At 32.6% G+C, this 16,651-nt stretch overlaps 3 protein-coding genes across 3 annotated transcripts; 1 reads left to right on the top strand and 2 right to left on the bottom strand.

Annotated features, from left to right (window-relative positions):
• Positions 1-1,875: 1,875 nt before the first annotated feature.
• Positions 1,876-4,927, bottom strand: Pif1 (Pif1 DNA helicase). Its single transcript, XM_065356687.1, has 9 exons — positions 4,273-4,927; positions 4,093-4,201; positions 3,882-4,016; positions 3,679-3,812; positions 3,358-3,596; positions 3,149-3,288; positions 2,884-3,066; positions 2,313-2,458; positions 1,876-2,222 (listed from the first exon to the last, which is right to left on the bottom strand). Exons 1-9 carry the CDS (start codon positions 4,777-4,779, stop codon positions 2,004-2,006), a joined length of 1,812 nt encoding a protein of 603 aa, XP_065212759.1. The 5' UTR covers positions 4,780-4,927; the 3' UTR covers positions 1,876-2,003.
• A 135-nt stretch (positions 4,928-5,062) lies between these two features.
• LOC135840252 (serine/threonine-protein kinase 3-like) lies at positions 5,063-8,485 on the top strand. The gene is made up of 13 exons (XM_065356688.1): positions 5,063-5,327; positions 5,401-5,498; positions 5,638-5,718; positions 5,798-5,978; positions 6,063-6,290; positions 6,364-6,469; positions 6,555-6,767; positions 6,837-6,952; positions 7,064-7,244; positions 7,331-7,422; positions 7,499-7,603; positions 7,676-7,807; positions 7,877-8,485. Exons 2-13 carry the CDS (start codon positions 5,485-5,487, stop codon positions 8,033-8,035), a joined length of 1,608 nt encoding a protein of 535 aa, XP_065212760.1. The 5' UTR covers positions 5,063-5,327; positions 5,401-5,484; the 3' UTR covers positions 8,036-8,485.
• Positions 8,486-9,256: 771 nt separating this feature from the next.
• On the bottom strand, positions 9,257-10,371 carry mRpS28 (mitochondrial ribosomal protein S28). Its single transcript, XM_065356694.1, has 3 exons — positions 9,933-10,371; positions 9,740-9,861; positions 9,257-9,660 (listed from the first exon to the last, which is right to left on the bottom strand). The coding sequence occupies exons 1-3, from the start codon at positions 10,167-10,169 to the stop codon at positions 9,513-9,515; spliced, it is 507 nt and encodes a 168-aa protein (XP_065212766.1). The 5' UTR covers positions 10,170-10,371; the 3' UTR covers positions 9,257-9,512.
• Between the last annotated feature and the right edge of the window lie 6,280 nt (positions 10,372-16,651).

The raw sequence follows: 16,651 nt of genomic DNA, 5'->3' as shown, positions 1-16,651 counted from the left end.
TTTTTTACAAGATCTAGATAATGTACCCAACTCAAAGTGTAATTTTTGGTTGAGGGGGGTCAAACAGACCCCAAAAATGTAAAAACATCAAAATCAATTTTTTTTGAGATGTGACCTTATTACTCCCGAGGTGCGATTATAACCCTGCGAAAATTCGCAACAAGATCAAACGTCTTTCGGAAAACTGCTATGGTCGTATTGGAATTCTTACCCATCTAACTACTTATGTATTACCATACGTTTTTCATCGATGGAATTCGCTAGTAGGTATAAGTTTCGAAAAAAATAAAACTATAAAATATCAAAGTCATATTCTGTAGGATATGTGGGATTGAATAATCATTGGTCATTTAGAATTTGTTTTGCATTGATATAGCAGCTATCGGGTTTTGTTACGCGTGTTTCGAAAATATGTATGTTATGAAGGTCAAGTACGGGGTGGGTCAATTTTTTATGTTTTTCTGAATATTGTCTCCGTGTAATAAGAAATAACTTGTGTATATTTTACAAGCATGGACGTGAAAATTTGAGTGACTCACTCACTGTTAGGTAAAGTTGTAAATGTAATATTCAAAATTACGCACCATTTCAAACCTTTGAAGGGAAAAAAAGAACGAAATTACGATGATAAAAGCAACGATGTTTTTACAAGACAAAAATTAATCCAACGTCTTTTTTCAAGTTTTATTCTTTTGAATTCTCATGGATTTTATTTTCCAAATTTGTAGCCAATTTTCAAAGAATTTTTGTTTTTTTTTGTGTTTAAATTTTTGTGAAGTTTTCGAAATTTTAGATTTCCGAATAAATCAGTTTTTTGTTATTCCTGAAAACTGCGAAAATGGACTTAGCCCCTTTCTGTTCTCACCGATTCATTTATGGAATTCTTTTTACAAATCATTGTTCACTTATTATTACTCAACACTCGAATAATTTTTTTTTTCGTCAAATCCTCGCTCATGTCAACATTTCTGCTATTTTGCGATTTGATTTTTTGATAAGATTTTGAATAAAATATTAAATTTCGTTCCTCCCAGTTTACATAGACTTCCCCCTCTTCTTTCAATTTTGCAATTTTGTCAGTGGTTTCCATTATGTTTCCGGAATCCAATTTTTTTTCATGCTTTCTTTTTGCATTTTGATCTACGAATATAGTTCACTTTCGAAATGTTGATAATTATCTGTTTTGAGCTTTTGCTAGTTTTTTTTCAAACTGGTTTTTATTCGAATTTCGATGTTATTTTCTGTGCTTTTTGAAAAAACTGCTGTTGAAATTTTCGTTGAGTTTTGTTTTGTTTTTTCGTCATTTTTGGGTAATTTTTTCTGAAGATTTTGGGTCGAAAAATACCATATTGAGAACGCGTTTTAAAAATTGCATCCAAAAATTTAGGCTGCACAACCAGACCCAACAGCAGTAAAGTATAAGGAAATGAACCCGAAAAAAAAAATGCAGTGATTGGAATTTTGAGGAACGGCGCAGATTTGAGGTCAACTGCAGTCAAAGTCGAAGGAACAAGTTACACTGCAAGGAATACGCGCGCTTTTGACCCAATCGCACGTACTCGTACACCGTATTTGTGGCGTATGCCGAAAGCAAAATTAACTCAGAATTTGTGAATAGCAACTGCGATGACTTTTTATTTTTTGAATTACCTAGTCAAAAATGGAATACGCTTGATAAAAACATGGGTCAAATGTCGCATGGGTCAAATGTCGTTTTTCAAAAATGGCAAATTGATAAAATCGTGGGTCAAATGTCGCATGGGTCAAATGTCCTGGTCCCCTCTTTTGCTTTTCGTTTTCATTTTTCATACTGAAAGTGTTGAGAAATAAATCGATTTGTTATTGTTTTCAAATGTTGTATTAATTTACGATACAAATCACATAGGTACTTGGACTTACTATAAATTCATAAATCAACATCTTTTAAAAAATAAAAATTATTCCTCATACCTCTTATTGAAAAAAAAATTCAACCTAAAATGGTTCGTCATAAAGTAATCACATCACAGTCGTTTACCCAGAGCATGAAGTTTGGTAGCATTCGCATGAAAATCCATTTGTTTATAAAATTTTATCACATCTGGATTCGCCCAAACATGCTTGGAATCAAAATCTCTGACACATAAAGAATCCATACTCTGTGCTCGCGACAACGCAACGTATGCTTGGCCAGCTTCGAAAATTCCACTAAGAGACATTTCAACACAATCCAGAGTGAGACCCTGAAATGATAAAAAAAATAAAATTTATCGATCAAGTCGGCACACGAAAATTACTTTCATGCTAAGAACAAAAAATTATTTAAAATAAACCTGAGATTTATGTATGGAAAATGCCCACGCTAGACGAAGAGGTATTTGGATTCGTGTCATCACAGAACCACCAGATCCTTTCACGACCCATTTTTCTTTTCCTACAATTCGTTTCATTCCAGATCTGAATTGAACGACTGGTAAATCTGCAAGGGAAGAACGATACATATTAAAACTCGGCGATCAACATGATTTTCATTTATTACTGAATTCAAAGCGCGGTGCATTCAAAGAATAGTGAGGGGTAATTTAACGCAGGGGCGCATCAAACTTTGGACCTTAGAAAACTCTGCGCTAGTATTTGCTTTTCTAACAGAATTTTATTTTCAAGCTGACAAAATTTTCAAAACTGTGTGATGAAAAAATTCTTCTGGCTGAGCGATTCACTTAAATATTTGCCACGACATTGTCGTGGGAAAATTCCAACCTACGCGCTCGGCCGATAAAATTTTGTATGCATTATATGTAGGTATAATTTTTTTTTTAAATTTCAACTTGAAAATAAATAATGGTGAGCTCTGAGGGTTAGTAATACGCACAAATATGAAAATTGAACAATTTTTCGACTAACCATCACGAGTGAAAGAAATAACAATTCCGCGAGCTCCGTTCACTAATCCGTCAGAAACGTGGATATTTTTCAAAAGCATGACTTGAGATCCAACCTTGAGAACTAGTGTTTTCACTACAGGTGTTTGTTCATCGAGCACTTTTTCGGAATGACTATCGACAGCAACGAATTTATATTCTTTACCTGAAACGAATACGAGTAAATATATATCTACATTGTATTTTAACGATACAGTGACAAGATAGTGTACATTACAAAAATTCACCTTCTAATTGTCTTAATTTACTATCATTTATTTGTTGAGCTTCGGCAGTCTTACAGCATAACTGAGTAGGAACGATACCTTCTTTTTCTAAATTATTGAGAGATGTAGCTTTCAGCTGTTTGATGATTTCGTCGGTGACTCTGAAATGAAATTCCAGATTACACGAAAATTCGATTACATAAAGAATGAATTCGAATGCAGTAAGTTACCTTCCAACTCTGATACTATTCAAAATCGATATGAATATCGTATCCTTTTGTCTATGTACTTGCTTCAAGTTGAAACATTGTAATTTACATCGCGTCCACGCTGCAGTTTGAAAACAAAACTTCGCTTTGCTATTTTTATTGACAGGAGGTAACTGAAGAAAATCGCCGCATAAAATCAACTTGATTCCACCGAACGGTTCTTCATTTTTTCTAACCTTTCTGGCTATATGTTCAATTACCTGGACATAATTCATATACAAAAGTTACATGAGGTAAGTACACAGATAATAATAATAATAAAACACGACGATTCCAAATCACCTCGAAATAATCTCCATCGACCATAGATATTTCGTCAATAATTAAATACTTGCAACGTCTCCAATTCTGCGCTACGTAAGGGCGAGAAGCTAATTCAGTACCTTTTTGTAAAGTAACATTACCACCCCCAATACCTGTAAGAAAACTCAAGAAATTAATAAACTGAAAAAATAACAACAAAGTGTCAATTATTTTAATCCTACCGGTGAAAGAATGCAATGTAATGCCACCAATCAAACAGGCAGCAGCTCCTGTGCTGGCAGTTGCGACTGTTTCATCAGGTGGTAGAGCACTAATGATAATTCGTAGCAAATGCGATTTGCCTGTACCGGCGCTTCCTATAATTCATTACATCAGAGAAAATTATTTTTCAAATAAAAATATGAAATAGGTATAAAAACAATGACGCCTCACCGGTAAAAAATATATTTCGTTTAGAAGTAGCTGCTTTTAAAACCTCTTCTTGTTCGGCAGTTAATTTTGAATTATTGATTAAATTCAATAAAGTCTGTTTTTTGGCTGACTGAAAACACACCAAACTGATTACCATATGCGAACGGGTATAACGAAAAGAAGATTCGGCGAAAAACATACTTGATTAGTTTGATCTTCACGAGCACGTTTCTTTTTCATCTGAAGATCAATCAGAATTTTCTCTCTCAAGTGTACATCGGTTTTCAGTCTATTTATGTCTTTACTGTTCACTGGACTAATTTCATCCAGCTTGTGAGGTTTTTCAGAGAGAAGCTGTTCTCGCAATTTGACTTTGGGAGATTGCTTTTTACTGGTAATTTTGACGAAAAGCGTTTTCAGAAATGGTACCAATTGAGCTGAAGGTGCATTCGATAACATCACTACAACGTTATTCTTCGGAAAGTTGATAGTCGCTTTTCCCTCAGCGATGAACTTTTTATGAATGCTGACATCGTTCAGGTAGAACTTATGGACAGCTTTTCCACTTTCCAAGCTTAGGACCAATTCTCTAAATTCGTTTCGTAATAATTTCACTGTAACTAAGGCATATTTTGTTCTCTTGATCACCTTTTTCTGTTGGTCTGTCCACTCTATGGTACCGGCACACTGTAGCACCGAAGAATCCATCGTTGTAGGACATTCGATGTACGATTATTACTTTAATACACAAATCATTTAGAATAAATAAGCCACAAGCACTTTTCAAAATCACGAGTTTACGACGGTTCCGAAAATCTTTAATTTCTGAAGAACTGAAATTCGACTCGTCTGTTGAAAAATGTTTGATAAAAATAAAAAAAAACGCGGGAAGGGAATATCAGATCAGCTGGTGTTTGAGATAGAGCGCTCTGCATGAGTGCATGCATCATGGAAAATTGAAAAAATGTCAGTCAAGATTCGTGGTAATAAACAGCTATCTTCCGGTTCATGAATTCATGATAATTCAAAATTTTAAATAATTTACTTGGTGAGTGAAAGTGGTCGAGAAGAAAAATGAATGCAAAATACATAACGTTGATTTGCATTTTGCAGTGAGTGAATATTCACTTTTTATCTGGACTTGTTGGGAATGCGTTACTATAAACAACAAAACAAAAGTATTAAACACACTATTACTTGAATACGAGAAAAATTGTCAAGCTCTCGTGTTTTACATTGTGATTCTGTTTTCCCAAGTGAGTGAAATAGTGTTTCATCGTCTTTGAAAAGGACAGAAAAAGTTTTAACATAAGTATTTTTGATGTTTAGTCAATCGTCCATGATATTCGTCTCAAATCTTGAACTTCCAATTTCATATTATTGGCTATATTCGGAAATCTTTATTGTTCCATCATGTCATCAAAAAGGTAATATACAAGTTTATTACATTTAGAATAATGCGTATTTGTAATGATAAATTTGTTCACTTGATGCCATACACATCATTTGCACCTTCTGCAGTAACCTTGCTTGTTACAACTAACACCACTGTTCTAATTATTACAGCGAACTGAAGAAACTATCTGAAGAAAGTTTAACCAGGCAACCTGAAGAAGTTTTCGATATCATTTGCAAGCTAGGAGAGGGGTAATGAATTATAAACCACCAACAAACACATAGATACATCTCAGAAATTGAAACTTCATTAACATTTTTTCATTTTTAGATCTTATGGCAGCGTTTACAAAGCTTTACACAAAGAGTCTGGCCAGGTGCTTGCCATCAAGCAAGTACCAGTGGATACAGAATTGCATGAAATAATAAAAGAAATCTCCATAATGCAGCAATGTGATAGTCCTTATGTCGTGAAGTATTACGGTTCTTATTTCAAAAATACGGACCTATGGGTAATTAATATTATAGAAAAGTATAAGTTTCTTTGAACAAATCTGAATTGAACCATGTAACTTCATTTGCCTTGTCGTCTACAGATCGTAATGGAATATTGTGGTGCTGGTTCGGTTTCTGATATAATGAGACTTCGTAAGAAAACACTGTCAGAGGATGAAATCGCTACAATTTTATCGGATACCTTGAAAGGCCTAGAATATTTACACTTGAGAAAAAAAATCCATAGAGACATAAAAGCAGGAAATATTTTACTGAATACCGAAGGTCATGCTAAATTGGCTGATTTTGGCGTTGCTGGGCAATTAACGGTAATTAATAATTAATTATCCAAGTGATGTCTGTTTTATAGTGTATAATAACGAGTATACCTGCTTTTTTCAGGATACCATGGCTAAACGAAATACCGTTATTGGTACTCCGTTTTGGATGGCTCCGGAAGTAATTCAAGAGATCGGATATGACTGTGTTGCTGACATTTGGAGTCTTGGTAGGTACTTTGTGATGTCATACAAAATTTCCATATTTGATAAAATTGATTTTTACATAATACGTTTAATTTTTATTCTGTTTAGGTATAACTGCTTTAGAAATGGCTGAAGGGAAACCCCCTTATGGTGATATTCATCCGATGAGAGCCATATTTATGATACCAACGAAACCGCCTCCTTCTTTGAGAGAATTAGATAAATGGTCTCCCGAATTCATTGATTTTGTTAATCGTTGCTTGGTGAAAAATCCCGAGGAAAGAGCTTCAGCCAGTGATATGCTGCAACACGATTTTATTAGTGCGTAAATTTTTCATCATGTTCTTCATTTTTGCTTCGAAATGATGTAATCATTTTATATGCCCACAGAAAATGCCAAACCGTGTTCTATACTAAGTCAAATGATATCGGAAGCTAGAGAAATCAGGGAAAATCTAAATTACGCTGCCGCTAATATGAACAATAACAGAAAAAATCTCGCTTTGGTATGACAAATTAGATACTCCTCTATGAATTTTTACGCGAGTAAATTTAAGGTGAAAGGTTTGTTTATTAATTATTATATTTTCAACGTTTGCTTAAAATTGGTTCATTAGATTAATGACGCTGCATCCAAAACACTGATGCGTGGCAACTATGAAGATAATGATAAAACTTTGGTGCCGGAAATGTTACGGGGTGCTGGCAGTTTGACGACCAAAATGAGTACCTTGACTGAAGATTTAAATACAATGGTAATCAACAGTGATGATACAGATGACGAAGCAACTATGAAAAGTATTGTTTTTTTCTTACATTTTTTCAAATACCTTTTTTTGTTGGTGCGTATACTTATTTGAGACTTTCTCATGTTTCATATTCAGGACATGATACTGGTTCTGCTGACTATGGGAAAAAATATCGCCCACCTTTTATGGACCATTTTGAGAAAAAAGATTCAGAAAATAATTATAAGGTATTTTTGCTTGCCTTCAGTGTATTTAGTCTTAGGCTGTATCAGTATAATGAATGCAAGTTATTTTTAAAATCAGGATTCAAGACTGTTACCGTCCACTTTATTGTTTAAAAGCCAGTCACCACTAATTAATATGAATTCGATGAATGTGCTGCCGCCTATTCAACAACCTCCTGTTGCGGTACATAAGTCATCAAAAATATAATTTAATTTATCGAGCAGCCTTAGATAATCTGTTTCATTTCTCTCATAGGAATACGTAGTACCGCCAAGATTAATTGAACAACCACCTCTACCACCACCGAAACCTAGCAACGAAGTAAAACCTGAACTAGTCGTTCATAATAAATTTCGCTCAGCTATTGTAGAAGGAGATTTTGATTTTGTAAGTCTTTTAGAATCTGTTTTAGTCCTGATTGCATCTAGCGTTGTATAATTTTGTCATTATTTTCAGTTGAAGTTTTTAAGTTATGATGAACTTCAGCAGCGAATGAGTACATTAGATACTGAAATGGAAAGAGGAATTGATGAACTTCGCACAAGGTATCAAACTAAACGACAGCCTATTTTAGACGCTATAGATTTAAAAAGAAAACGCCAGCAGAATTTTTAATAATCGTATTTTCTCTCCTTAAGTCCTTATTAACATTGTTTTTTCGTTTGTTTTCCTTCTTTCTCATTATTTTCCCACGATTATCATTATTGTTGTAGTATTGTTTGATATGTTCTGAAAGGCGTAACTTTCAGGAATATTTTGCATGAAGTGAAAAACAAACTTTTTTTATCTGTCTACCATTTAAATATTTTACTTATATTGTACTTAGTAATCAAATTTTGACTATTGTTCGTGAAATTAATTGTAACGAGCTCGCGTTGTAGGTAAAAACAGGTTGAAGTACGTAAATGGAACATTATTCTTGTGTTCCACTTCACGTAGGTTATTCTCGTTTAATTACAGGGTATCTTCTACGAATGTTTTTTTTCTAGTTTTTATATCCAAACTTTTAACATTTGAAAGGGTTTGTGTTTTTTAATGCAAAGTTTTTGAAAAATTATTTTCTAGGCTTTGGATTTAAAATTTGATATGTTTTTAATTTTGCACTTGGAAAAATTAAGGGCGCGCTCTTCTATTTTATTCCATATCAACGAAAATCAAATAATATGTTAGTCGTTATTTGTAGTTTAAAAAAAGAAAATGCATTTTCTGATATTTAGATAAAGATAATATTTTTTTTAAATTAATAATTTCAAATAGACATCGTGAACGATTTTGATCTGATAATGTAATTGTAAAGTAAAATGGCAGTTCCTGTTACGCTCAACGAAAACTGTGATGAAAAAAAAGTCAGAAACTGATTTATTTTTAAAATATACTTAGTATTTATTTTAAAATTTTTTCGTTATGTAAAATGGCAGTTCATGTTACGCTCAACGAAAACTGTGATGAAAAAAAAAGTCAACAACTGATTTATTTTTAAAATATACTTAGTATTTATTTTATTTTAAAATTTTTTCGTTGTACATTATTCTGTTTCAATTGATTGAGTAGAACTCTTTTTTACTTGTTGAACGTTACGCGAACGTTTTGTAGTGTGTTCAAAAATGGTTGTTATGGTGTTCGTAAAGTTACGCCGGTTATTTGTAAAATCAGTTAGATCCCCTAACTATTTGATGTAACCCCATCAACTGAAAACAGCAATAACATTTCAATGCTGTGTTACTCATACCACTGTAATTTATATTGTATTGTGTATTTTAAAACATCGATTGAAAAGTGCCTAGAAAATCTTATTTTTATATTATGAGACGCTGTAATCACCAATTATGCGCGTACTTTTTTGTTTTACAACTATTTATTTTTTTTGGTTTTTTAAAAGATTTACATTGACTGACAAATAACATGTTATTAGATAGTGTTAACAACAATATTTATGAAAATAAAAAACTGACAATTGTTTTCATTCAGAATTTACAGTGATTTTCGTATTTGAATGAAACCTTCCTAATGAGGAACACTAGCGACTCGGATTTGTTTCATATTGGTTTTTCCGAATGTTCTAATTACTGAACTCATTTTGAATAAAAAGACTTCAATCGGATTTCACTGGAGAATAAATTAATCTAACAATCGATGCGTCAGCTTCTAATAAAGTCAAATCTTTCTCAGTACCGAGGAACTTTGTTGACATTTCCAAACTTTTTATTTTCAGTAAAACTGTGCTCCCTCTAGCATATAAACTGTAAAATGAAACACACACAATAAACAGTTGCAAAGAATTGTAAACCATAACGCAACAAATGTCAAAATTTTACGTACTGTCCGTTTTTCGATGGTCTTGGGCAAACGCAGTAAAATTTCCACCCAAAATCTATGTATAAATCATCTTTCACGGAATGAAATATTTTTCCTTTGACTATTTTATTCTCCGGATCACCCATCTGGAATGTTTACAATATATTTACATGGAGAAATATTGAAAACAAAACATGATTTTATGAAAATTACTTACATTGATGAAACTCGAATTCCGAAGCATATACCGGAACTGCTCACCTTCATCGCTGACGTCGCGAGGTGGAACAGAAAATTTATCCGAAGTTAAAGTAGAACTATCTTTGCGTTTTTTCACGCCAGCAAGACAATTATGAGATGTGCTAAGATTTCGAATGGGTTTATTGAAAACATTCTTTTGTAATAAGTGATTTAAAACAGTCCGGCTTCGAAGTGTGAAACTTGAACAAATCATGATAGATACTTGACGCTAAAGAGATCAATGATACAAATGATTGGTCAGTCGCGAGTAAAAGTAGTCAGATAATGAAATTACCACTAATACATTATGCAATTGGCAATCAAAGATTCTCAACAAACAGCGAAATTCATTCTTGGTTTTCTCCAGTATTTTGTTCATTTTTGCGTTATTGCGTTATGATAAAAAAAAATAATAAATAAAATAGGGTTAAAAAGTACTTTTTTTTTCTTGGCTATATAAGCTGTTTTCTTTTCGCATGCTCCGAGTAGCTCCGAGTAACTCCGAGTAAAATAGAGCGTTCTTTTCGCAAAATAATCACTTCCTTTTTACTCTGTGCTGGCGTTCTTTTCGTTGCTCCGAGTAAAAAGAACCGGTTATTTTTGCTCGTTCTGAAAAGTAGTAGTAAAAGGAGTAAAGTAGCAACGGAACGTTTTGTTTTGTTTGGATTCAAATTAAAATGGCGGGTATTTTGAAATTATAGTGGTTTTATGTAAAAAATGTACAAATAAATTTGGAAAAATGGACAATTGAATAGAAAATGATTTTGAAAAGGACATTTGTGATGACAAGTTATTTTTATTTCACTAAATAAAGTTCAAATGTGCTGTGTTTTATACAATATTATCGTTTTCAAAGGTTGGAATGATAATTTTTTGTATTTAAATTATTCTTTCCTTGGATTTTATAATTTTTTTAATATTTTCAACTCGTAATAATCAGAAAAAAGTCAACTGAATGCATTATAAATTTTCAATTCTAATTTTAAAAAGCAATTTTCATCTCGCCTGAGCTATTGCTATCAAAAATGTTACATTACACACTCGCAAGCGTTCTTTTCGAACACGCACTTTAGGAGTAAATAAGACAATTCCAGTTTACTCCGTGCGTTTTTACTCCTTGCTCGGAGCATGCGAAAAGAAAACAGCTATAGTCTAAAGTGGTAACACTACATTCCAGTTGAAGACCTCGGCATGTTTACATTTTCAAAACGGGACTTTCTTATTCGATGCTATATTTATATTATATTTCCACTAATTTCACATTAAATAGAACTAAATTTACGTGTGGTGAGTTGTTTTGCATTCTTGCTATCATGTAAATGAAATATTGTTAAAACTATGAAATAATCGCCGAAGTTCCTGAGTGATAAGAAAAGTCCCGTTTTGAGATGTAAACACCTAAGAGCACAGAAGTGTTACCACTTTTGGAATGTAGTGTTACCATTTTAGACCATATAGCCAAGAAAAAAAAAGTACTTTTTAACCCTATTGATAACAATGGACTTGACTTCAAGTATTGTCGGGAGCGGCCCGGTGTTGGCAAAACGAAAAGTTTTCGTTTCGTTTTTTTTTCATAACGGCTCTAGTTGCGAAGCCCGACGTCAATATAACGTTAACCGTTAACGTTATATAAAACTGTTATATATAACATAAAACCAGATCTGATGATCTGAATTTTTACTTTTTTTTTTTTTCGTTACGCTTACGTAAAATTTTAATTTTCATATATTTTTTTTAATGGTTTTTTTTTCGTTTCTATTTCTCTTTCTTTCGTTAATCGCTATTTGTTATTTGTTATTTCATATTTCGTTATAAATTCGAAATAACGTTTTGGCTTTGGCTCATCGTCATCTTAAATGTTCTTTGAACTTTTGAACTTTTGAAGTTTGAATTTTTGAAATAGCGTTTTGCTTTTCTTTTGCTCAAAATTTATCAGGACGCTTATTTTTGAAATTGTTATCCCCAGTAAAATAAAATAGTAATTTGTGCAGCTTCAATAAATTTCAAACAACTAAAGCTAAAACCTAAAACCGAAACTGAAAAAAGCCAAATTCAAGTCTGAAACTGAAAATTAAAAAAAGCGTGCAAAACTCAAAACTGAAAGTGAAACTAAACTAATGTAAGAAGCCTAAGAACTGAAAACTGAATATTACAAAGCATACTGTTATGCCAATCAACTAGTTTTAGTTTTTATTTTATGACTTCCAAATCACTTATTGATCGACATCGAAAGCATTCATCTCTGTATGGACTTGGTCCTTTTCAATTGAGTCCAAAAGAAAGTGCGATTAATTAAAATTTAAATAAATTGACTTGTTTAATTAAAATTTTAGTGACTTAAATTATTGATTTTGAAGTGGAGGTAAAAGGCAATGCAAAATTTTAGCGGTGAGCATTCAATGTAATAAATGCGTTTTGAGCTCATTTGCTCAGGCAGAGAAGATAGGCAACTTATTTGACATCGTATGTAGAATGTAATTTATGTAGGTTATTATGAAATGTGTGATGTATGTCTAGTATGTACATCTACATTGTACATACAGTACTTTGAAATTGGAATGTTGCGTTCCCCTTCTCAAATCACAAGCTTGTACCTAATAGGTAGGTATTAGAAGTTCAGTAAGGTTCACAATGTTCACAGGTACCTACACTGGGACGAGAAGAGAAAATTTAAAAGTTACTCATTAGTAATTTGCCTGATAAAGCAGTGTTTGCTTATTATCAATATGAGATAAGATAAAGCTCTTCGTCGTGCTCTTCGAACAGAAATAAAGTAATCAAGTACCTATAATACAAGGCTGGGATTATATGTTCTGAAAAAATTAAAGTACATACAGAAGGCAACCTGTCGGCAATTTTAGCTGCTTTTACGGGGAGTCAGATTTTTTTTTTTTGAGAACAACATTCCAGTGTAAGGGGTAGGTTAATGAGAATGGGACATATTTTATGGGAGAAATAAATAAATAAAAACGATAGTTGATTTTTTTAAATCAAATATCTCTTACGTTCATGTTTCACGTCGATCTGCAATGGCAGGAACAATTGTGCTTACTTGTTATAGGCTCCTCAAAACCGTCATTTCAACAAAATCGTGTGAGGTGAGGTGAATCAAAATTTAAATCATTAACAAATTACCTAATTGTCACGTAAATCATTAACTCAACGTTATTTGTAATATACTTCCTTGATTTTTAAAAAAAATGCCAGGAAAAACAGCATTTTTAATCTCTAATTTGGCTACAGATGGTTCTTCTAAGATTACAGTCACCTTGCCTGAGTTTTGAGGGACATTATTTCAGCAGAGAATTTGAAATTAGCTAGGAAATTTTTTATCTCATTCATTGATTGATTTAGCATTACCTACAAAAATACTAGTACTATGGCTTCCTATTTTCCTATTCCTTTTGTACTGAACACCCATCCTATTTGATTTTCAATGTGGTTAGGTAAGGTACTCTAAACAAAATTATAAATATTGGGACAAATCGAAAGTAGGTATTCATCATTTTATTAGTAAGGCGAATGCCATTCTATACTTGGGTATATTACGTAGTACGTACATCTACATACCTGCTTATGTTTTGGGTGTGTAATTTTTCAATTTTTTTCGAATTTTATGGAACGTGGCAAAAATAATGGCCAAATGACTTCAATAATAACATTACCTAATGACGTAGAAAAAAAATAAAAGTTTCACATTTTTAGTTATTCAACCCCTCTGGCTCGACCACAAAGTTTTGAAAATTCAAACAATTTCCAATATTTTTTTTTTTTTTTTTTAGTTCAGGGGGTTTTGTTATGTCTTTCGTAGTACACTTGCATATCATACTTTCAGGCCACTAGAAAAGTTTAAAGTTCATTTTTGTCAAGTTTAAAAGTTCTGAAAATACTTACAAATATTAATTTTTTCTTTAAAATATGATACTTAGGTAAATTGATAATTTTGTAATTATTTCCTTAAGAGGTTACATTAAATTTAACGACTGAATTCGCCTGAACTAAGAAAAAAATAAAGTTTTAGCAAACATATAATATGAAAATTTTTTAAATTTTCAAAACTTCGAGTTAGAGCAGGTTGGTTGAAACGTTTAGGTAGGTACCTACAAAAAAAATGACCACGTCTTATTGTAGTCATTTGACTATGCTTTTTGCTAGGCTTCATCGATGTTCGAAAAAGTTGAAAAACCAACCCAATTATGCAACCTATGTTTTTTTCCGTACCTACCTACCTACCTACCTACATATTAATTTATTATATGTAGGTAGGTACTCTTTCCTAAATTTTGGCTCATCATACATTACAAGGTAGGTACCGAATGAATGAAGTCTTTGTGCGGATTCATTTTATGACGTACTAGTATTGATAAAAAGTATAATATAAAGTTTTATTTTCTTAAATTGTGTATTAACACAAGAAAGATAAAACTTTCATCCGAATAATGATATTATCTGTGCGTGAAGAGCGATTGCAAAACATGTGTTAAGTATATGTATACGAATGACGTAAGACACTTGATAAAATCACGATGATGTTCGCTTTTCGTTCCTTACAACTCACAGCAAATAAAATATGAAATGAAAACTATAAACTTTCACTTTTTAGTTTTTTGATTTTCAACGAATTTCATGGAAATAATAAAAAAGATTCAATTTATTTTCATGTTAAAAAATGAAGAAATGCGTATTTGAAGACTATTCTTCAAATCATGTGAATGATAAATTCACAGGGCATTTGACAATTCCAGGTTTCAACCCCTGTTGAAAGTTCACCCTCCGAAATTTTTTGTCTATAGCTCTTCGCGGCGAGGAAAATTATACCATGCAGATTACGACCACGCGCGGTGGGCCAGAAAACCCCTAAAAATACACGTTTTGCGAATACCTACCTATTCGTAAAAATAAAATCCTCTGTGGTAATCTTGAAAACCCTGCAGGATGTTGTCCGCGCGACAAAATGTAGGTAGCATGAAATAAAGAACCAGTTGAAAAACAATACCCTAAATTTTATTTTCATACCTATTCTCCATCATGGAACTTTGATACCTATTTAATTTCATTTTCAACCTCTTCGTGGCCTCTCCATCTCCACCTTCGTTCCAAAAATTTTCAAGCCTGAAATTCGTAATTTACGACTTCGAAAGCATAATTATTTATATCAAAATTTGAATTCTCCTACAGAAATTTGCAGCCGGCCCTGACAGACCTTACCTATAGTACCACTCGTATAGCTACGTACCTATACTCGTTATACGAGCCTCATGAAAATTCAAAAAAAAAATGTTTGCGCGCACTTTGGAAAAGTTATACTTACTGGATAACGTGTTATTTATTGATTTTGACATTCAAAAATGGAAACACGTTGGAAACTTTTTTTCAGCAAGAGTACCGGCTACCGGGTGTTTTTGTCTATATTCTGACTCGTGATTAGGCAACCAAAAAAACACTGTATTGAATATATTCACTGGCTTTGAGATTCGAAGGAGCAAAGTTGAATGCTTTTAAACGTTGCTTTTTTCGCATACATACGTACCTAGTTTTACTCCTCGAATGTTTGAAATAGACAAAACATTTACGTGAAAGTTCGGGTCATTACGATAGGATTACCTTCGTATTTACTCAAAAATTCCTGATTGTGTTGTCATTTAAAAATTCAGTTTGGTTCGGATTCAAAATTTTAAATGCTGTAAATATAACGGCGACAGAGTAAAGAATTTTTCGATCATTACATTTTTTACAAATTTCAAAATGTTTGCAACTTTCCAAAAACATTGTTTAATCCAAGTACCTACGTGTCAATCTAATTGAAAGCCTAAGTTCATAAATGAAGGGACCATATCATAATACACTAGGGTGTACCTCATTTATGCATATTATAGTGGAACATTTTTTCCCGCTTCCGCTTCCCAAAGTTGTTACTTCGAGTGAGAAAATCACGCAATGAAATTTACAGTTCTCTCGATGAAAAATAAGTGGTGCCGGTGGGACGCCCAATTTTACAAAATATGAAAAGATCGAGTGTCAGCCTTTCAAAAACTTGTAGAAAAATGCCCAATTTCTGATATTTTGACTTTGAGTAACATTGAAGTGGACGTTTAGATCTTAAGTCTGACTTTCAAGAGCTTGTAATGAAATTATGTCAAATTTTCACGGATGACTTATTGGAATTCTGACATCTTGTAGTGTAAGACTTTTGAAAACTTGGAAATAATTGTTTATACCTAGAATCCCTATCAAGAAGATCTTATTTTTAGGTTTAAAGCAAAAATCATATCCATGACTTGAAACTTTTCACGCAGAGGAGAATTTATGTCCTTTTTTTTTTCATTTTTTTCATTTTTGGAGGTCTCTATGTATAGGTGACCAACGTAGAAGGGGGGGCTGAGGAACGATTTTTCCTGAAAAAAGAATCACCTATAAGTATTTTGATCAGAGATGAAAAATTTTCAAATAATTTGTACCTACGGCCAATCAGCCATCAAATTTCTCACCTTTTACGATATTTTTCAACTTTGGAGGCTTCATACAAGGAGACCAACATCATTTAGGAGACCAAATGAGGTTTTTCTTTAAAATGTAGTTATCGAAAAGTGCTCTGCCCAAAACTGAAACATTAAAAAAAAAATTGTACAAATATCAATTTCTCTCTTTTTTTTACTTCTTTCGACTATACCTATATGAAGGGCTTTATGGAGAACC

This window comes from Planococcus citri, chromosome 3, assembly GCF_950023065.1.
Source record: "Planococcus citri chromosome 3, ihPlaCitr1.1, whole genome shotgun sequence".
NCBI classification, from domain to species: domain Eukaryota; kingdom Metazoa; phylum Arthropoda; class Insecta; order Hemiptera; family Pseudococcidae; genus Planococcus; species Planococcus citri.
This window is presented reverse-complemented; position numbering and strand designations above follow the sequence as displayed.